Genomic DNA, 22,322 nt, shown 5'->3' with positions numbered 1-22,322 from the left:
GAGTGGTTGGGGGGGCAGGAGCAGGGCCTGTGCAGCTCCTGATGTCATCCTGTCAGTGACGTTGGCAATCAAACTCCTGCAGGCTGGGTTTGGCACTAGCAAGCAGCCATTGCTAGAGTACAGAGCTGCACAAGCTGGGGTGCTGAGGGCATTGCCACAAAGACAACACACAGCTGAAATTCCTGGTGGATGCTGATCCAGTGCAGGGCATGAGCTATGCCTGATGGCAACACCTGCTGAGGCTCCATTGGTCAGTCTCTTGCTGCCTTCCATTCAAGCTCCAGCTGCTGTTCAGTTCCCTGTGTGTGTACAGGGGGTGGGTGGTTTATTCTGGGCAGGGGTCTCCCAGCTAGGAGCTGTGCTTTGTAGCATGATAATGAGGCTGGTTTAATCCAGGACACTGTTTCCCAGGCCAAAGCTGACTGCATGTCATGGTTATTGGGATGAATTATCAAATATGAAGTATTAATAATATTAATTACTTATTACTATTGACATTATCAACCTTTCAACACTACATATCCACATGCAGTTTCTAGTGTGTGCTCATGGCTATAATTCCATAAAGTGCTGCAGTTTGAGATTTGGAACCAAATGAGAAAACTGAAAAAGAGCTTTTCAGTGAGAGAACTGGGGTGCAGTCTGCCCTTTGGCCACTAGGGAGCGACTCAACAAGACACCTGGCAGCTGAATACAGCTGGTGAGGCTGGGTGTCAGGCACAAACAGTTCAAAGAACCTTTCAAAGAGGCTTGAACCAATTTTCACTCAACAATTATGGCTTGGTGCATTACCTGGGGTGCTGCTTTACAACCCACATGTGACAATGCCTCATGGGCTGAAGTGCAGGGACTTTAAACAGAGCCCAAATGGATGTTCAATGTGTGAGCACTGAAAAGAGAGAGAGAATCAGAATCAGTGAGGGATGGAAAGGACCACAAGGATCATCTAGCTCCAACCCCCCTGCCCTGAGCCTCCTCTTCTCCAGGCCAAACAATCCCAGCTCCCTCAGCCTCTCCTCACAGGGCTGTGCTCCAGACCCCTCCCCAGCCTCGTTGCCCTTCTCTGGACATGTTCAAGAGTCTCAATGTTCTAATGCAGTCTTTGCCACATTCCACTCCCTTGACTTTGGGCAAAGAAAGATCTGAGGCATAAATTCCCCCTGTTAAGGTTTATCCTATGTGGGTTAGGTTGTCTCACACAAGCACAGTGAGTTACATGTACCACATGCACTGTATGAACAGCACACAAGCATGTAAAGCATACAACCATACTCTAACCAGAGTGTACTGCAAAAGCAGTGTGGAGCAGTGTTTGCTCTGAGCCCAGTATTGATACTTATAGTTTCCACCCCCTGACCAGTGATGGGTCTGTCTGCAGTGTGACACTGAAGCACTTAAAGTGTCCATGGAGCTTTGTCATTTCCTGTCCCCTTGCTGGAGAGAGGATCTGTGGCTGTGACATGATTCCCTCAACAGGGAGGTGAGGGAGGAGCCACTCCCTTGCTGAGTGGAGCTGGTTAAGCTGGAGCTGAAGCTGGAAGAGGGGCAGCAGTGAGGGGAGCAGGAACTGAAGCAGCTGTGAAGGCTGGAGCTGGGCTGCTGTCTCAGCTCTGGCTTCTGTTGAGGCTGCTTTTGTGGAGTTGCTTTTCCTGTTTCCAGCTGCCAACACATTCAATATCTTCCTATCCCTGCTTAGTTTATAAGCAGAGGAACCTGGAGGTACATGTTATTCCTTACTCTAGTCCTGCAGCTGGGAGCTTCTAATCAAACACCAATGATTGCCAGGCAGCCCCAGGCAGCTGGGTACTTCTAATCAAACTTCAGTTAACCCTTTCCTACTACAGCCCCTCCGTTCAAGAAGGACCTCAGGGAACTGCTTGAGAGAGTCCAGCGCAGAGCCACAGAAATGATTAAGGGAGTGGAAGATCTTCCTTAGAAGGTGAGATTGAGGGAGCTGGGGCTCTTTAGCTTGGAGAGGAGACCAAGGGATGAGCTCATTGATGTTTATAAATATGTAAAGGGTGAGTGCCCAGAGGCTGGAGCCAGGCCCTGCTGGGTGATGCCCATAGACAGCACAAGGGGCAGTGGGTGGCAGTTGAGGCAGAGGAAGTTCCATGGAAACAGGAGGAAAAAAATGTCACTGTGAGGGTGACAGAGCCCTGGAACAGGCTGCCCAGGGGGGTTGTGGAGTCTCCCTCTCTGGAGACATTGGAGACCTGCCTGGATGTGTTCCTGTGTGATCTGCTATAGGTGATCCTGCTCTGCAGGGGGGTTGAACTGGACAATCTTTTGAGGTCCCTTCCAGCCCCTAACATTGTGTGACTCTGCATATGAAACAGTAACAAAGTCAGGCAGTCATTTCTTCACTCCTAACTTTACATGTGAAGGTAGAAATTTACCATTCCTTTATCTTCATGCTCCTGTTACCTTTTGGGAATAAGGAGTGCTTACCCAGGTGTGATACCACCTCCCACTCCCCACCCCTGGCTGTGAAATCTGGAACCTTTGTTAACCCTTTTCCTTTTGACAAAACCTTGGGTGTGTCCTTTTAAGCTTCCTCCTCTTACCCCTGAAAGTTTCATCTTGTAAAGCATGTTCTAATCTTCCATCAGGATGAAACTGCAGTCAAGGCCTGGGAGAAGCTGCCTGGAGTCCCCTCTCTCATGGGCCTGCCCTGCAGATGTCTACTGGAGGTTATCTGCTTGAGAAGGAGCTGCATCTCTACTGAAGACATCCATCCCAACTTCAGGAGCACTGCCTGTCTGCTGTGCCTGTGCTGCTGGTCTTTGAAGCTGCCTGCAGCAAGGCCTGTCTCTCCTGTAGGACTGTGGGCAGTGCGAAGCCACCCCATGGAGATCAGTCCTTCTGTCTGAGGCCTTTGTTTCTGTCTGGGTGGGGCCCTGTCATTCTTTCTCCATCACCCCTGCTCCTTTGGGAAGGGCTTGCAGATCTGCCCAGTTGAACAGAACTCCCCTGCTCTCATCAGAATAGAGTTGGGTTGGTGGGAGTGGGTTGGGAGGGTTGGGCTTCTGGGTCAGCACCACCACCTCCTTTATCTGAGGTGGGGGAGATCAGAAGGCGGGGACTGGGCCAGGAAATGACCTGCCACTGCTGCTGGGCTCAGGAACAAGGTAGATGACCCCCACTAAATAGCTACCAGGGGCTTCAGCATAGGAACTCAGTGTCTGACCCCCCACACCCAGGCAAGTGTTGGGTGTCAAAGGCTATTTGTGTGTCCAGACACACACAGAGTCCACCCATCTGCCTCTCTTATCACTTGGTCCCTGGGGCCTTGCCTGAGGGCACAGGGGTTCCCCTTCCCCTCCACCATGACCACCCAGAAGAACCTGGATAAGAGCCTGAAGGAGAAGAATCACCTGGCAAAGTTGGAGGATCTAAAGTGTAGCCCCAAGGAACGAAAGGAGGAAGACAAAATTGATGAAGACAAAGAGGAGGAGGAAGAAGATGAGGAGGAGGAGGAGGAAGAGGAAGAGGAGGAGGAAGAAGAGGAAGAAGATGAGGAGGAGGAGGAGGAGGAAGAAGAGGAAGAAGATGAGGAGGAGGAGGAGGAGGAAGATGAGGAGGGAAAGGAGGAAGATAAGGATGATGACAAGTACAAGAAGGAGTATGATGAGGAAGAGCAGGGGAAGGAGAAGGACAAAGCCACATCAGTCCCGTGTGCCATCAAAGCAGCCAAATCAGTGCCCTGAATGTGGACACAGCTCCCCAATAAGCTCAGAGCCGATGAAGCACTGCTGCCCCCACCGTGGTGCCCAGCCCTTTGTCTGTGGTGACTGTGGCAAGAGCTTCAGGTTCAGCTCCAACCTCACCCAGCACCACTGTGTCCAGCCCGGGAAGAAGCTCTACATCTGTGCCGGCTGCGGGAAGAGCTTCACTCGCAGCCTGACACTCATTGCCCACTGGTATGGCCACGCTGGGAAGAAGCCCTTTGCCTGCACTGACTGTGGCAAAAGCTTCCATCGTGGCTCCAACTTCCTCCAGCACCGCCGTGTCCACACCAGCGAGAGCCCACACATCTGTTGTGCCTGCGGCAAGAGCTTCCAGGAGAACTCGATGCTCATCGCCCACTGGCACATCCAAAGCAGCCAGAAAGCCTTCAGCTGCAGCGACTGCGGCAAGAGCTTCAAGATGAGCTGCCAGCTCTTCCGGCACCGCCGCGTCCACACCAGAGAGAAACCCTACTGCTGTGCGGGCTGTGGCAAGAGCTTCTGCTGGAGCAGAACCCTCATTACCCACTGGAATGCCCACAGTGGCAAGAAGCCCTTTGCTTGTACTGACTGTGATAAGACCTTCAGCCATCTCTCCCAAGTCTCACAGCACCGCTGTGGCCACACCAGCAAGAGGCCGTGCAATCCAGGCACCTCCAGTGAGAGTCTGAGCCACAGGGCAGACCACAACCTCAGTAATGACCTCTCCGAGGGTCACAAGCTGCACAGCAGAGAGAAGCCAGCAGCCACTGAAGTCATCTCCAACCCCTGCAGCAAGTGCCAGCAGAGCTTCGCCAGGCGCTCAGACCTGGTGAGGCACATGCGGATCCACACTGGGGAGAAGCCATATGTCTGTGCTGTCTGCGACAAGAGCTTCAGCCAGGCCTCCAACCTCACCCGACACCAGCGGATGCACACATGGAGAGACCGTACCGCTGTGCTGACTGCGGCCAGAGCTTCAGCTCCAGCCATGCCCTCACACAGCACCACCACACTCACAGTGGCAGGAAGCCATACCGCTGTGCTGACTGTGGCAAGAGCTTCTCTACAAGCTCCACCCTCCTCCAGCACCACCTCATCCACACTGGGGAGAAGCCCTACCGCTGCACTGCCTGTGGCCAGAGCTTCAGGCATGGTGCCACCCTCAGAAGGCACCTCGATGTCCACACTGGCAAGAAGCCTTTCACCTGTGCCGACTGTGGCAAGAGCTTCAGCCAGCGCTCCCAGCTGCTCTGCCATCGCCGCATCCACGCCAGCCAGAAGCCCTACGTCTGCAGTGACTGCAGCAAGTGTTTCACTCACAGGGCCTCCCTCAGGCAGCATCGCCTTGTCCACACAGGTGAGAAGCCCTTCCCTTGCACCACCTGCAGCAAGAGCTTCCGGTCCAGATCTAACCTCAGCCGGCACATGCACATCCATGCCAGTGACCAGCCTGTGCTGGGGGATGCAGAAGAGCCCTGACCCCAGCACTGCCAGGGTAAACATCACCCCCATGGGGGATCTATTCCAGCAGATTGAACCTAGGTCACCTCATTTGCACCCTGTTTTCTCAGACTCTGAGGGCTCTGGCAGGAACAAATGCCCCACTCTCCCCTAAACACCAATTAGTGATGATGAGGATAATTAACAGTGATGAGTCAGCACAGCCATCACTGCCACTGAAGCTACACTGAGCATTGCTGGGATTTGTATGCTTTCTACCCTTTACTTTGGGTTTCCCCAGGCTGAATGCTCCTTTCCTTTGTCCCTTGCCCAGTTGTAATGCTGATAACCTCAACAGAATCTTCTCTTATTTTGGGTTTCTTTTAGACATTCCTCTCCAAAATGCCTAATTCTTGGGGACATTTTTTTCCTAGGCCAGAGGCTGGAGCTGTGTGCCCAGTTCAGGGAGGTCTTTGGTGAGATTTTCATCAGTCTTGATAGTGTCTTGGAGGGGGGGTCTCAGAGCCAACTCTGTCTTCTTATTTCAGCCCCATCCTGGGCATTTGGTGCTTTTGGGGCACATGTCAGCAGAGGCTCCTCAGCTTCCTGAAGATGGGGGTGTCTGTAGTGGGTAGGATATGAGGATGCCCTGCCCTACCACCACTGCCAGCTCAGCCACGTGTCTCCCAGGGAGTGAAGCATTGTGATGGGGCTGTTGCTTCAGAAGGGAACAAATGTCTCGCTGTAATCCTGCAACCACCCCAAAAAGGGAGTGGAGTGGCCCCCAGCCCCAGCATGTGCCCTGCAGTTCCCCTGATATGAACCCTGGCCTAAGAGTTATTAAAAAGTAAATAGATTGAGCAGCAGATATTTGTAGTTGTATATATTTATATTGTCCAACCCTTGGACTCTTACCCATTTCTGCTTTTCCATGTGGGTGGAGATGAAGCCACAATCTATAGTCCAAGAGGGATCCAGAGACATCAGGGCCTGGAGACAGCTGGGGAGGGAGTCTGGGGCACAGGTTCTTTGCTCCTCTCTCTTTTCATCTGCAGGCAGTAACACTGGCAGAAAGAGACAGACCCATGCTGTGAATCCATGGCTCTGGGGCTGGTGTCACTGCCACAGCTCTGGGGTCTAACAATGGGATGGGCAGCACAGCACCAGGCTTGCTGGGGTCAGATGGGATTCATCTTTCTCCAAGGGAGCAGAGGGTCTTTGCTCAGGAGCTCTCAGGGCTCAGTGGCAGGCCTTTAAACTGGACTTGAAAGAAGAGGGACACAAGATGAGGCTTGCTGGTGAGAAGCTGTGGAGGGACAAGTCATGATTAGAGAGGGCTAGTGAGTGCCATTAGGCTCTTGTTCTGAGCTGAGCTGGGGACACTGCAGCACATTGAAGTCCTGTGGAGACGAGCCAGGGGCTCCTGGGGATTTGAGTAGGGAAACATTGGTTGAATCTCTGCAGGCCTTTGGAATGGAAGACCTGTAAGGTCCCTTCCTACCCAGACTAGCCTTTGATTCTATGATTGTATGCCATGGAGATGTCCCAGACATATTGGGACCAGTGCTGTTCAATATCTTCCTCAATGACACAGACATACATAGAATACATACATAGAATGTATGTGAGGTTGAGGTTGAGGCACACTCAGCAGGTTTGCAGATGATAGAAAGCTGAGTGGTGTGGCTGATAAGAAGGAAGGACAGGATGGGTGTCATCCAGAGGATCTGGACAGGCTGGAGAAGTGAGCTCAAGAGAACCTCAAGCAAAGTGCAAGGTCTTTCACCTGGGTCATGGCAACCCTCAATATTAATTCAAGCTGGGGGTGATGAAACTGAGAGCAGCCTACAGAAAGGGACTTGGGGGACACTTGTAGGAGAAGGGCTGATTTCAGACAGCTTTGGAAGGTTATGCTTGGTCTCTGAGTTGGAAAAGAATGCAAACACCTTGTAACTGAAGGAGAGAAATTGGGCAGAATTTGGTTGGATGTGTTCAAACATTGTTTTGTCATTTTAGCCTATTGTATGCCTTGATGACAGGCATGCCAGCAGAGAATAGCTAATTGAGATGTGACACATGTGCCTGCTGAGAGACTAGAGAACTTTGCTGGGAGCTGTGCTCAAGGTGGTGGGACAGCTAGACTACAACAAATGGTTCTTCACCATGAGTGGTGAAGCCCTGGAATGTGTTGTCCAGGGAGGTGGTTGAGGCCCCGTCCCTGGAGATGTTTAAGCCCAGGCTGGATGAGGCTCTGGCCAGCCTGATCTAATGTGAGGTGTCCTTGCCCATGGCAAGGGGGTTGGAGACTTGATGGGGTGCTTGGTGCCATGGGTTAGTTGTTTAGGTGGGTTGGATTGGTTGATGGGTTGGACACGATGATCTTGAAGGTCTCTTCCAACCTGGTTTATTCTATGTAATTCTATGTAATCCTTGTGGTCCCTTCCAACCTTGGCTGATTCTATGATTCTATGAAATGGTGACCCCAGACATGCTCCTTGAGCAACTACAGATTACGACTCCCACTGGCACCACCAACAAATAATTTTGCTTCATGGGGTCTGCAGAGATGGTTGTGTTCAGCGGCGTCACAGATGGTAGACTTTAAGCTGTTAATCTCTGTCAGGTGCTGATTGTGCCAGAAGGGAAGCCTGGCACTGGTGATGCTTCCCAGCTGAGTTTAGGAAGAAGCAAAAAGCACAAAGAGAGAGACACGTGGTGGTTTGATCCTTAACTGAGAATTAAGAGCTCAGATAGGGGGCAAGGCTGAGAATTCCTCCCTCACTTTCCCCCTCCTCTCTCCCAATTGAGAGAAAAAGAAAGGCAAGGAGCAAATCTACTGACAAATAATTTGGAGTTGGTTTGGAAGTAGAGAGGTAAAAAGTTTCTTTAAACAATATACACATATATATATACACACAAAATAAATAGATATATATACACATATATTTATGACAATAACAGGAAGGGTTCACAAGGGTCAGGAACAGGGATGGATGGGGAAAAATACATACAAAACCAGTCCTTTGAAGTCCTTTGAAGAGGCCTGGATGTAGCAGGGAGGAAAAGGACCAGGCCTGACCACATGGCCTAAGTTCTCCTTTGAGAGATCAGGCAGGTAACAAAGAAGTGAGTTCAAAACTGTAGGATGAAACTTTCTGTTTGAAAGAAGCAACTGTTCTGTGTTCTGACCTTGTAAGATAAGTGGAAAGGAAAGTCTGCTTGTTACTGAAATGCAGCTGGAAGTTTTGTTCTCTTTAACCATATATTATGCCAGTTCTGTTAGAATGTTCTAATCAGCTCAACCTGAGCATTGTGTCTTGTATGGCTTACATCAGTCTGTTAGACGCGCTGCCTTACACAGCTTCTGCTTTTGCCATATAGTTAGTTTTAACTTGCTTGCTTCTGTGTATGCAAAGAATGTTAGAAAAGCCAATCAAAAGTGGTGTGCTATGGAAAAACAGAAAGGGGAGATGTGGGAAGAGGTTGTTTTCAGATAGCTTTGGTAGGCTATAGGGAAGATTTGCCTTTGCTCAAATCAGAGAAAGCTGTGTTTTGTCTTTGACCCTGGGAATAATGTAAACACCTTGTAACCGAAGGAGAGAAGCTGGGCAGAATTTGGTTGGATGTGGTAAAATATTGTTTTGTTATTTTGAGCTATTGTCTGCCTTAATGACAGGCATGCCAGTAGAGAATGACCAGTTGAGATGTGACACAAGTGCCTGCTGATAGACTAGAGAACTTTACTGCACTTTGGCCACAGCAACCCCAAGCAGAGCTACAGCCTGGGGTCAGAGTGGCTGGAGAGCAGCCTGAGGGACCTGAGGGTGCTGATTGACAGCAGCCTAAACATGAGCCAGCAGTGTGCCCAGGTGGCCAAGAAGGCCAATGGCATCCTGGCCGGCATTAGGAATAGTGTGGCCAGCAGGAGCAGGGAAGTCATTGTGCCCTTGTACTCAGCACTGCTTAGGCCACACCTTGAGTCCTGTGTCCAGTTCTGGGCCCCTCAGTTTAGGAAGGACATTGAGACACTTGAGCGTGTCCAGAGAAGGGCAACAAGGCTGGGGAGAGGCCTTGAGCCCAAGCCCTATGAGGAGAGACTGAGGGAGCTGGGATTGTTTAGCCTGGAGAAGAGGAGGCTCAGGGGAGACCTCATTGCTCTCTACAACTACCTGAAAGGTGGTTGTAGCCAGGAAGGGGTTGGTCTCTTCTCCCTAGCAAGCAGCACCAGAACAAGGGGACACAGTCTCAAGCTGTGCCAGGGGAAGTTTAGGCTGGAGGTGAGGAGAAAGTTCTTCACCGAGCGAGTAATTCTTCATTGCAATGTGCTGCCCAGGGAGGTGGTAGAGTCACCATCCGTGGAGGTGTTGAAGAGGGGATTGGACGTGGCACTTGGTGCCATGGTCTAGTCATGAGGTCTGTGGTGACAGGTTGGACTTGATGATCTTTGAGGTCTCTTCCAGCCTTGTTGACACTGTGATACTCCAAACAGGTTATCTTTGGATTTCTCATATGTTGTTATGTGTGGTCATAAATGTAAGCTGTTGTAGTTATGTCAATCTGTAGTTATGTTAAGTGATTGTAGATCACAATGGAATATTACATCAGATTTCTTTGGATGATACTTCTTGTGGGTTATATGAAGAAATATGAGATAAGTTAACTCCTTGGTTATAGAATATAACTTGGTTTAAACATTTGTTTTTAATACTATTTGGAACAATTGTAACACTGCTCTGTGTAATTCTTTGTCATTGTTGTTTCAAAATGATAAGACCTTTAGGTAAAATTGTTTATGCCAACAAGTTACAAGCAGATGGTTATGATCTGATGGTGATCAGAACAGAGGAACCTAATTATGATCCAATTAAGGAGGTTCTGAAAAATCTGGAAATTGTAACACAAATCAATGGTGACAAAAAGAAAATGAGGGATTGTTATGAATATACTGGTGATCTGTGATTTGTGTTAAAGGTAGAGAATTCAGAGTATACTGGAACTGGGGGTCAGAGCTTTCAGGAGCCTGTTTTGAGGACAAAGGGGGAGCTGCATATTTTACAGACTTGAAGAGAGAGACACCAAGGCTGAGGAGAAGCTGTATTAAGCTAAACACTCATTTCTATTCAGAACTGGGGATTTGTTTTCTTTAGATAAGAAGCCTGGATGACTGAGCATGAGTGAAAGTGGACAACTTTGAGGATGACTCATTGACTTCATCTTTTGACCCTCGGGAGCACCCTTACCACACAGAGTGTGCATGAGCAGGGATCTGCCCACCTATTCTGAGACCCATTATCATATGCCCGCCTTCTATTTAGCATAAGTTTGTTTATGTAGATGATGTAACTATATAAGATGAAGAAAGCTATTGTAGAGCTGCTGTGGGGGTATCCTTGCATGCCCAGCCGGTTGCTTTGCTTGCTTTTATTGCCTTTTTTTGCCTTTTTATGGTCTTTTATTGACAATAAAATTGTGACCAGAAACTTTTAACTGGAGTCATCTATAACAGCAGGATCACCCATGGCTGGTCGCACAGGAACACATCCAGGCAGGTCTGAAAACCTCCAGGGAAGGAGACTCCACAAACTCTCTGGCAGCCTGCTCCAGGCCTCCAGACACCTCACAGCACAGGAGAGTCTCCTCACGCTGAGGTGGAAGCTCCTGTGTTCCATCTTGCACCCACTGCTCCTTGTCCTGTCACTGGGCACCACTGCCAAGAGCCTGGCACCTTCATCTGACACCCCCCTCTGATATTGATAGCCATTGATCAGATCCCCTCTCTGGCTTCTCCTCTCCAGACTAAAGAGCCCCAGGGCTCTCAGTCTGTCACAGAATCACAGAAACATTCAGGTTGGAGAAGACTCTCAGGAGCACCAAGTCCAACCCTTAACCCTGCTCTACTAAGGTCACCCCTAAGGCATATCCCCAAGCACCACATCCAAACCACCTTGAAACCCCTCCAGGCTTGGTGACTCCACCACCTCCCTAGGCAGCACATTCCACTCCCTGACCCCTTTTGATGGGAAACTTTTTTTCCTACTATCCTCAGTCCTAGTTTGAGGCCATTCCCTCTTGTTCTGTCACTAATGACCTGTGAGAAGAGACCAGCAGCAGCCTCTCCACAACCTCCTTTCAGGTAGTTGTAGAGAGCCATGAGGTCTCCCCTCAGCGTCCTCTTCTCCAAACTAATCATCCCCAGCTCCTTCAGTTGCTCTTCATCAGGTTTATTCTCCAGGCCCTTCCCCAGCTCCTTGCCCTCCTCTGCCCTGGCTCCAGCACCTCCACATCTCTCTTGGATGGAGGTGCCCAAAACTGGACACAGCACTCGAGGTGTGGCCTCCCCAGAGCTGAGTCCCAGGGGACAGTCACCTCCCTGCTCTGGCTGAACAGAGCATTTCTAATCCCAGCTTATTCATATTTTTGCTTCTCAGACTGAGTTAGCCATGGTTTCTTCATGTTGGGGGGGGGGAGGGGGGGAAGAACTGAACTTTCTCTCACCACCACAAGACACTACAAAGGAGATCTGGCAGGATGGGGGTTGACATCCCTGTGGAGAGGCTGGGGGACCTGGGCTGCTTCAGCCTGCTGAAAGGGGGCTCAGGGCACTGCCACAGCAGTGTGCACATGGCTGAAGAGTCATTTCAGAGAGGATGGAACTCTTCTGGGGAGTGGGGAGAGACAAAAACCTCCACAAAGTGCAGCTTGGAAGGTTCACAGTGGAGATGTGGCCAAAGAAATATCCCTCAAAGGGCGGAGCTGCTATGCATGAGGCCATCCAGAGGTGTCAGGCAATGGCAGGGAGAGCTGAGACAGCTCAGGGAAGGGATGGAAATGACAGGGGGAGAGATGGGTGGGGAAGCAAGATTGGTGTCAGCAGCCTGAAGGGAAAGAGCTGCAGGCATGGGACAGTGTAGGAGAGAATGGCCAAGGGCTCTGGTGAGGCTGAGAGGCCCAGCAGGACCAAGGTCTTTGTCCCTTTGGCTCTGGCACTTGCCTCTGCCACCAAGGCCTGTGAGGAGAAATTTTGCTTTGAGGCTTTTGGGCTCTACTAGTCCAAGGGCAGTGGTCAGGGCTTGGCCTTTCTGCTTCCTAGAACAAAGGCAAGTTTTTCTGCCCTGCACTTTGTCTTTGTCTCCCTGCAATCCTGGCCTCTAACAAGCTGCTCTAACGAGTCCCTGGGGAGCCTTTGGCAGTAACAAGCCTCAGTGAGGCCAATCAGTGCTTCAAGGTACTTTGGAGTTTTCTTCTGCCTTGGACTTCTTGAGAGGCTTCTTGGCAGTAGCTTGGCAGAGTCTCCTGACAGTAGCTAAGGATGATGTAATCAGCCCCAAATACTCCATGGGGCTCATTAAATACTGCTGAAGCTCTAATTATTGCCAAAGTTTCTGCAGCTAATTGGAGAGGTTTTTGTTGTACAAAGCATCTGATAAAAAGTACTTTTAAAGGAACATTTCATTCCTTTTCAGCAAAAAAACACAGCAAATCCTGACAAGGTCCTACCCTGGTCACTGCTCACCCTCACTCCCCACTGCCCCCAGCAGAGCCCAGAGCCACAGGTGAGGGACAGGATCTGCCTTGCCAGGGGCTGGATGTCAGGGCTTGGCCCTTTGGATCAATGAAACCCCTCCAGGTTTCCTCAGCAGCAGAGCCACCTTGAGCTGCTTGTCCTGACCTGTCAGCACTGCCTCAGTTCTCTGCTCTCACCACAGCCTGGAGATGCTTCGGTGCGTCCAGTGATGCTTCCCTTGCATCCTCTGTCTCCTTCTGCTCTGACTAGACCCTGGGGACCCTTTCCCAGTATGCTTCACTGGGAACCATTAAGAGTAGAAGAAACTTCAGAGTTTGTATCTGACTTTGACTTCTGGAGAGGTTTCATCATCTTCTTCTCAGTCCCTCAGGTTTAAAGGGCACCAAATGCCAACAAAGGAGGTGTTAAAACACCATGGGCTGGTCCTCTGCTGCCCAATTGGGCCGCACTCCTGGGCTGGAAGGAGCTGCTGGCAAGCAGGCAGTGCTGAAGGAGACAGCTCTGGCCAGGAGCATCTTCTCTACACAGCACAGCAGGGCTGAGGACACTGCCAGAGGATCTCATGGAGATGAGGAAGGCAGAGAGAGCTTCAAGGTGGCCAGGACTGGAAGGATGCAGAAAGCTCACTTGAGGAGAAGTCAATGTGGTCACAGACACAGTGAGACTATGGGTGCAGGACACTGCAGCTGTAGCTCCTGGAGGCATCTCCATCTCAGCAGCTGATGCTCAGCTGAAGGCTCCTGGAGTGTGCACACAGAAGGAGGATCAAAGCCCTTCAGTTCCATCCTGTAAGCAGCAGTGAGCAGAGCTGGGTAAGGAGAAGGCTTCACTCCCAGCCCCTCTGCCTTTCTCTCTTCCCTTCAGCGTCTCTGCAGCACTGCAGGCCTGGTCCCTGTTTCTCCACCTCTCCATGGGACTCTCATTCCCTGGGATTGGGCTGTTGGTAATTTTCTGTTCTGACTCCAGAGGAATATTCCTGGCAATGCTTGGTCCCTTCTGTATTTGAAGCTGTGATGAACTCTGCCATGGGTTAGTAGTGATGGGACTGAGCTGATCCATTCCTCATGCATCTCAGGGAAGGAGGTTACAATGAGGCTGAGAGAAGTGTGCCCTAACTTGTCACTGCCTTTCCCTCCTTGGACAGGTCTCCATGGCCAGAGGCAGCAGATGGCCAACAGCAGCTCCATCACCCACTTCCTCCTCCTGCCATTCCCAGGCACAAGGCAGCTGCAGCTCCTGCACTTCTGCCTCTTCCTGGCCATCTACCTGGCTGCCCTGCTGGGCAATGGCCTCATCATCACCACCATAGCCTGGGACCACCACCTCCACACCCTCATGTACTTCTTCCTCCTCAACCTCTCATTCCTTGACCTGGGTGCCATCTCCACCACTGTGCCCAAATCCATGACTAATTCCTTGAGGGACACCAGGGACATCTCCTATGGAGGATGTGTTGCACAAGTCGTTTTTATCCTCTTTTTCCTTTCAGCAGAGTATTTTCTCCTCACCACCATGTCCTATGATCGCTACATTGCCATCTGCAGACCTCTGCACTATGAGACCCTCCTGGGCAGCAGAGCTTGTCTCCAGCTGGCAGCAGCTGTCTGGGCCTGTCGCTTTCTCTATGCTCTGCTGCACACAGCCAATACATTTTCCCTGCCCCTCTGCCAGGGCAATGCTCTGCACCAGTTCTTCTGTGAAATCCCCCAGATCCTCAAGCTCTCCTGCTCCTCATCCTACCTCAGGGAACTTTGGCTCCTTGTGGTCACTTTCTGTTTAGTCTTTGTGGTTTTTGTGTTCATTGTGGTGTCCTATGTGCAGATCTTCAGGGCAGTGCTGAGGATCCCCTCTCAGCAGGGACGCCACAAAGCCTTTGCCACCTGCCTCCCTCACCTGGCTGTGGTCTCCCTGTTTCTCAGCACTGCCTCATTTGCCTACTTGAAGCCCTCCTCTATTTCCTCTCCATCCCAGAACTTGGTTGTTTCAGTTCTGTATTCAGTGGTGCCTCCAGCAGTGAACCCTCTCATCTACAGCCTGAGGAACCAGGACCTCAAGGCTGCCCTGAACAAACTGATCCCTGGATGCTTTGAGAAGCAATAAACTCTTTGTCTTCTCCTGCAGAGCAGTTCTGATGTCACTCAGTGCAGGCCCAGCCAGTCTGCTCAAGTTCTGGCTGGTGCTGGTGCTGTTCCCCTTGTAAGAATGTTCCCAAACAAATGTCTTTCTTCAGACCATTTCTGGTTCAGTGTTGTCCTGTCTGGTGTGACCCAGAGGCTGCAGACAGGAGGAGCTGTGCTCCCTGTGTGTTTAACACAAGAAAGGACCCTGCAGGGAGTTGTTTCTCTGAGTTTGTTCCTTGAGTTCTTCTGTGGAGCTGCAGGGCAGTGCCTGTGTGCAGAGTTGGAGGGGCAGAGTCCCAGCACAGCAGCAGTGCCAGGCAGCCCCAGAGCTTGGGCTGTCTTCAGCTGCTCTTCCTTCCCATCCAACTCTCTCCTGTTGAGTCTCTGTGCTGAGACAAGGCCTGAGTGCTTTGGCCACTTGGGCACTGTGCTACTGTGTGGCAGTGCTGGGACTGCAGGCAGGGACAGGCCAGAGCTGTGCTCCAGAGCAGCACTGCCATCAGAACAGGAGGTCTCCTCATGCCTTCATACCCCAACCCCTCCCATTTCACACTGCACTGACTCAGAGTCCATACTGGATACCCTGACTCCCTTGCAGTCCAGTAGCCTCAGTCTACACATGGTTCCTTTAACCCCTCCCAGTACAGATGTGGCCTCATCCCAGGACAAGCTAGCTTCTTCCTCTACAGTTCGGGTCCCATCCCATCACAGAATATATCCCCTGGCTCCCTTCCCAGTACTGACTGCATCCATCCCAGTACAAACTGCACACCCTCATGCCCTCCCAGTACAGTCTGGGCCTTGTCCTAGTCCAAATAGGATCTCTTTAATCCCTCCAAATGTACTTTGGGCTTTGTCTTAATAAAACCTTAATCCTCTTATGCACTTCCAGTACAGGCTGGACCCTGTCACAGTCCCAACTCATTAACGTAATCACATCAGAGTCCAGTCTGGGCCATCTCCTATTTCAAACTGGCTCCCATTAACATCAACAAGTTTAGCCCCAACCCTATCCCAGGAAAATCTGATTCTACTCATCCCATCCTTTTCTGTTTAATATTTTTATCACTGCTTTAGACAAAGGGATGGAGACACCATCAGCAAGAGTGCAGATGTCACCAAGCTGAGTGGTGCTGTTGATATGCCAGAGGGACAGGATGGCATCCAGAGGCACCTGGACAAGATGCAGAGGTGGTGCCCAGGTGACTCTCATGAGGTTCACCAAGAGCAAGAGCAGGGTCCTGCAGCTGGGCTGGAACAATCCTCACTATCAATACAGGCTGGGAGAGGAGGTGTTAGAAATCAGCTCTGAGGTATAGGACTTGGGGGTGCTGGTGGGGGAGAAGCTGGCCAGGAGCAGGCAGTGTGATCCTGCAGTGCAGTAGGCCAATGGCAGCCTGGGCTGCATCCAAAGCAGCATGGCCAGAGATGGAGAGAGAGGATCCTGCCACTTTGTGCTGCAGCACTTCCCCTGGAATACTGCATCCAGCTCTGAAGTCTCAACACAGGAAGTACATGGAGCTGATGGTGCACACCCACAGCAGGGCCACAGTAATGATCATGTGGCTTGGAGCTGCTCTGCTATGAGGACAGGCTGAGGGAGCTGGAGAGACCTAATAACTTCTTTCCAATGCCTGAAGGGTACTGGATGGAGAGAAACTGTTTGCAAAGGCCTGCAGGGACAGGAGCAGAGGCAATGGCTTCAAACTAGGGCAGAGCAGATTTAGATTAGATGTGAGGAGCAGGTTCTGCACCATGAGGGTGATGGAACACTGGAACAGGCTGCCCAGGGAGGTGGTTGAGGCTCCATCCCTGGAAATGCACAAAGTTAGGCTGGACAGGGCTCTGGGCAACCTGATCTAGTTTAGGATGTCCCTGATGACTGCGCAGGGGGTGGACTGGATGACTTTTGGAGGTCCATTTCAACCCAGGCCGTTCTATGACTCTATCATACCAGGACAGACTGGGCCTCAATTAAGTAAAACTGGATCCCCTCACCCCCTCCCAGTACCACCTGGATCTCTCCAAGTGCAAAATGGATGCTCTGAGCCCCTCCCAGGACAGACTGAATTCCCTCCCAATACAGAGTGCATCCACAGACCTCCTCTCAGCACACACTGTGCTCTCTCCCAGGACAAACTGGACACATCCCAGTTCACTCTTCAGCCTCTTGTAGAAATCCCAGTTCAGACTTCACTCTCAGTCACAGCTAACTTGCTCCCCTGTCCCACTCCCAGAATAGACTGGGCTACCTCCCAGTACTAACAGGAGCCCCTGGTGCCTCCTAGTAAAGTCTTTGACACCTCCCAGTAAAAGCTGACCCCATGGCCTCTCCCAGTAACACTGGGCCTTGTGCCAGGACACGCTGAAAGCCAGTACAGACTGGGCCCTTCCTGTCCAAACTGCATTCCCAGGTCAAGAGAGACAGAGATCTGCTAGAGAGAGTCCAACAGAGGCTAGGAGGATGAGGAAGGGACTTGAACATCTCTGTGGCCAAGCCACTATCCATTATTGACCTGGAGTCCTGGCTCACTGGGGAGGTCCCAGGGTTTTGGAGAGCACCAAATATGACATCCAGCTCCAAGAAAGGAAGAGAGGAGGATCCAGGAAACTGTAGAGTTGGCAGTGTGAGCTGGGTAGCAGGGCAGGGCATGGAGCAGAGCATCTCCAGCACCATTACATGACCTGAAGAGGACAAGCTGGGGATCAGGCCCAGTCAGCATGGGTTAATGAAGGGCAGGTCCTGCCTGACCCACCTGATCTCTGCCTCTGACAGGAGGAGTGACTGTTGGATGAGGGAAAGGTTGTGGGTATTGTCTCCCTAGACTTTCCAAAAGCCTTTGGCACTGCTCCCCACAGAATTCTCCTGGGCAAAGTGGCTGCTCCTGCCTTGGATGAGCAATGCTCTGCTGGATACAGCCCTGGCTGGGTGAAAGGGCCCTAAGAGTGGTGCTCAGTGGAGATAAATCTGGCTGATGGCAGACAGTCACAAGTGGTGTTCCTCAGGGCTCAGTGTTGGGACCACTTCTGCTTAACATCTTTATTGATGACCTTGGTGAAGAGACAGAGTGTGTCAGCAGTGAGTCAGCAGATGACACCAAGTTAGGTGGCAGAGTTGATCTGCATGAGGGTAGGGAGGCTCTGCAGAGGGACTTGGACAGATTGGATCCATGGCCAACGTTACCAGGAGGAGATTCAAGAAGGCCAAGTGCCAGGTCCTGCACTTGGGGCACAAAAACCCCAAGCAATGCTCCAGGGGCAGTGTGGTTGGAGAGCTGTCTGGCAGAAAGGGACCTGGGGATGCTAATGGACAAGTAGCTGAATAGGAGCCAGCAGTGTGCCCAGGTGGCCAAGAGAGCCAAAGACATCCTGGCTGGGATCAGACATGCTGTGTCCAGCAGGAGCAGGGAGGTGACTGTCCCCTGAGACTCAGCTCTGGGGAGGCCACACCTCGAGTGCTGTGTCCAGTTTTGGGCATCTCCATCCAAGAGAGATGTGGAGGTGCTGGAGCCAGGGCGGAGGAGGGCAAGGAGCTGGGGAAGGGCCTGGAGAATAAATCTGATGAAGAGCAACTGAAGGAGCTGGTTGAAGTCAAAGCTCAGGGCACTACAGATGCAGTGTGCACCTGCTTGAATTCTGGGGATGATGCAGCTTCTGGTGGTTGTGTGAAGGGAAGAAAACTTCCATAGTGTGCAAATTTCAGGGTTCAGAGTGGAGGTGTCCTGGTTTGAGGCCAGGCAGATCCTCTCTTGCTCCTGAGAGCACACAGGAGGTGAGGATAAAGAAAAGTCACTCAAAGGGGATCCTTGTGATCCAAGAGGCCCTGGCTCTGTGTTTCAAGAAGTGGCCATGGAGAGTAGAGACAGAGCAGGGAGGGTACAGAAATGTCATGGTGAGAGCTGCCAGGAAAGCAAGATGGGTGTCAAGAGCATGAGGGGAAAGAGCTGCAGGCATAGGGCAATATAGCACCACCTGCAAGGCTGAAAACTCAACAGGACTGAGGTCTTTCTCCTCCTGTCTATGGCAGTTGTCTCTGCCACCAAGGCCAGGGAGAGGAAACTTTATCTTGAGACTCTCTGGATCTGACTGCCCAGGCACTGTGGCCAGGATTTGGCCTTTCTGCTCCATAAACCAAACCCAGAGTTTGCTCTCCTGCACTTTGCCTTTGTTTGCTTGCAATCATGGCCTCTACTGAGCTGCTCTAAGGAGCCCTTGGGAGGCTTTGTTGGTAATGCCCCTCAGTGGGGCCAATCAGTGCTTCAAGGCACTTTGTGTTTTCCTTCTGACTTCTGAAGAAGTTTCTTCAGTCTTCTCTCAGTACCTGAGGTTCCTGCAATGAGTCCCAAGTGCCCTGAGGAGATGTTTGTGTCTCTGCAATCTTCTTCAGGATTTCAAAATGCACCTCACAAAGCTCAATTTTGTATGTCAAAGATAAAATATTTTACTCCATTTCAGTTCAGAGCAGAGATGATAATTCCCCAAGTGACACTGACCCAGGCTGTCTCAGCAGGACATCTGCACTTGCAGGAACATCTGTCCTTCAGTCTGACATTGAGTGGACAACTTTGCTCCTCACCCTCCCCAACCTCCCCATTGCTGTCACTGCCCACCTGGGGCTTACAAGGTGATTCAGCAGAATGTGTTCTAATCCAAGAGCCTCTGAACGACAGAGTGGATAAGGACAAGGCTGACCCTGACTGACTGCAAGGGATCCTGAAGTCAAATCTATTTCTATGGCTGTGCCTGGAGAGAAGCACCAAGCACAAAGATACAGGGACAGAGCTGGCTGGGTTCAGTGCAAGATAGAAACCTTGTCCCTGGTGACAGCAAAGGTGTCTGTCCAAAGACACAGAGTGGTGGAGAGGAAGCTGGCAGAGGGTGCCCTGGAATTCCTTCTTCTGGAGCTCAGGACAAACCTTCACAAGGCTTTGGCATTCTTAGGGCACAAGAACTGAGCCTGGAGAAGTCTGACTTGGTGCTGGCCCTTGGTGCAGGTTGTGCCTGGGGAATGTGTGAGTGGGGGAGATGCTGGACACAGCTGCTGTGACCCAGGAGAGCTCCAAGGCTCTGGCTTTAGGGTCACTGTTTTCAGAGGGGGAGATCATTGACTTTCATCAGGTGTTTCTCTGATCTGGAGAACCTTGGATGCTGAATCATCCTGGGATCTTTTGCCACTTGCACAGACCCTGAAGGTTTTGACCTCCAATGTTTTCTATCAGCTGCCTGTTGGCTGTGATCCAAGCACAGATGCACTGAGCTGGCAGGAGGTGACCAACCCCCAAGCCGTAGGGAGAGCAGTGCAAGTCTGGGAGAGCGAGGGTGCAGCACAGCAAGGACACCTCTCAGGGCTCTATTTCTGTCTGTCCTGATCCATACCTGGCTTACCCTGGGCTAGCTCATGGCCTAGGCAAGGGGGGAGGGGGAATCACATCAGGTCTTGAGTAGGTTTCCAGTGACAGGGGGACTGTGCCACCACAATCTGCTCTGTGACTTGAGTGCATTTCTCTCAGCCAGAGTGTGGCTGTGTGGTTGCCTCTTGTCTCTGTGCCTCTCAACACAGAATGTCATCATCCAATCAGAATGGGAAGGAAATTTGGTGGTTTCTTAGCCTCCAAAGTCTTCTTCAATGTCATTCAGTGACACAAAGCACACAGGAAACACTGATGGTGGGAAATGTCTGCAGCAGTGTGACTTGCTTGGCCATCCTCCTAACTAACTACAAACCAATGTGGAACAGCAAGCAGAGAGCAGAGCAGGCAGGAAAATCACAGTGGCTGTGACACCAGGGGCAGTGTCCCAGCTGCTGCTGGACACCATCCAAACAGCACTTCCCACCAGCAGTGCTCTCCACTCCTCTTGGTTACATTTAGCACTCAATGGATTTGTTCAGTGTCATGGTGGACTCTGGGCAGAGTCTTTTGTCCTGCTTCTCCTGGTGGTTGTAGCAGGATGATGAAATCAGGGTGCTGGAGGAGTTGTTGGGTTGCAGTGAAATTCTTTCCAACAGGTGTAGGCTGTAGCTAACCATACAACATGTGAGCAAAGACACATCCTGGTGAGGAGTTATTGGCACAGAGAATTTCCAATCACAGCCAATGATTACAGAGACATCACACAGACAGAAACTGAACTGATTGCTGTGGTGGTGTTCCAGAACTGTGACAAATATTGTGGTGCAGGCCCAGCTGGTTCCAGCCCCATGAGCTAAGATGCAAACTAACAGATCAGTTGAGAACAGGACCAGGGCTGTAAGGGGAGCCAAGGGGCCCAGACCTGCAGAGCCTGTGGCTTCTTCTTCAGGCACAGGTGAATGTTACAACTCCCCTTTCCCACAGCCTATCCCCACTCAGCTCCCTGTTGCATCTTGATTTGAACAGGGGCTCTTCTCCCCACTTGCCTTTCCCATGTGCTTCAAGGATGCAGCACTTGGTTCTTTTTCCCTCCCATCCTTTCTCACATGGTTTGGTTGCACATCTCATCACCTCCAGGGTCTCACACAGACATGAAGGTCATCTCAACATTTCATTCCCACTCCCTTTTTGGGTTCCCATTGATTGGTTCTATGGCAAACTAAGTCATTGATCAACATGGACCTACAGGCTACAGCCCAGGCTCTTTTTGTTGCTCTGGGCTGCAAGTGCTCACTGCTGGCTCCTGCTGAGCTTCTCATCCACCAGCATCCCTAAGGCCTTTTCTTCATGGCTGCTCTCAAGCCAGTCCCTGCCCAGCCTATATCAGGATCCATGGACATGGTCTGTGTGCACAGTGTCCTGTGGGGTGCATGGGGACTGTTTTTAGGACTGTCCATGGAATCCCAAATACAAAATCCAATGATGGGTTTGGTCAGGGTGAAGTTACACCAACAACCTGAATTTGGTTGGGCTGTTGTGTTACAATCTTTTTGCTCTGGGTTGGTAGAATGGGTGTAGAAGATTCTCATTTCATTTAGTTCCTGGTGAGTAGATCCATTGACTACCTGCATCCAGTCTGCATTTTCTCCTCTGCCATGGACTGCAGTTGAGCCACCTGAGGAGAGCTGTCCCAGCCTCAGGCAGGTTTGCTGCACCTTTCATTTCCCTGGAAAACAAGAGAGAGCTTAGCCTGCCTTGTTCTGTGGTGTTTCAGCACTTCCAGTGGATCTCAGCAGTACCTGGTCCCAAGGAGCTTGTGCCTGGGCCATGGTGAGTGTCCTTACTGCAAGGAGGAGGAAGAGAGGAGTGGGTAAGTGGTGTACATCATACACAGAGTTTCCACTGGTGTCTGCCCAGCTGATCCATGCAGTGAGGACAGAGTCTGCTCTCAGCACTGCCTGGGTAACAAATCCAAAACACAGCACCCTTAACAGCATGCTCCTCATCTGTATCTTCAGCTGGAGTCAGTGTTCACCCAGGCACTGGTTCTGGGGCTGGGTCAGAATTCCTCCAAAATATAATCTCAGAGACTTGATCAGGGAGAGAAGGAAACAACACCCCTTGAAATGAGGCTCTTTAGCCTTCATGTGTATCAATGGGATGTGCACATCCCCTT

At 51.1% G+C, this 22,322-nt stretch overlaps 1 protein-coding gene and 1 pseudogene across 1 annotated transcript in view; one reads left to right on the top strand and one right to left on the bottom strand.

Annotated features, from left to right (window-relative positions):
• Window positions 1-22,322, bottom strand: part of LOC137454422 (zinc finger protein 420-like) — a 148,024-nt gene that overhangs the window by 11,652 nt on the left and 114,050 nt on the right. Inside the window, exons 6-7 of the mRNA XM_068164462.1 lie at window positions 11,517-11,525; window positions 7,227-7,243 (exon numbers count right to left, since the gene is read on the bottom strand). Of these exons, the coding sequence (XP_068020563.1) occupies window positions 7,227-7,243; window positions 11,517-11,525 (26 nt within the window). The remainder of the gene's footprint in view (window positions 1-7,226; window positions 7,244-11,516; window positions 11,526-22,322) is intronic.
• Window positions 3,703-5,189, top strand: LOC137454390 (zinc finger protein 835-like; annotated as a pseudogene).

Source organism: Melanerpes formicivorus, unplaced genomic scaffold (assembly GCF_026170545.1).
Source record: "Melanerpes formicivorus ecotype bairdi unplaced genomic scaffold, bMelFor1.0.p_v2 SCAF_80, whole genome shotgun sequence".
Lineage (NCBI taxonomy): Eukaryota > Metazoa > Chordata > Aves > Piciformes > Picidae > Melanerpes > Melanerpes formicivorus.
The sequence above is the reverse complement of the archived record's forward strand: the minus strand, read 5'-3'. Positions and strand labels throughout refer to the sequence as shown.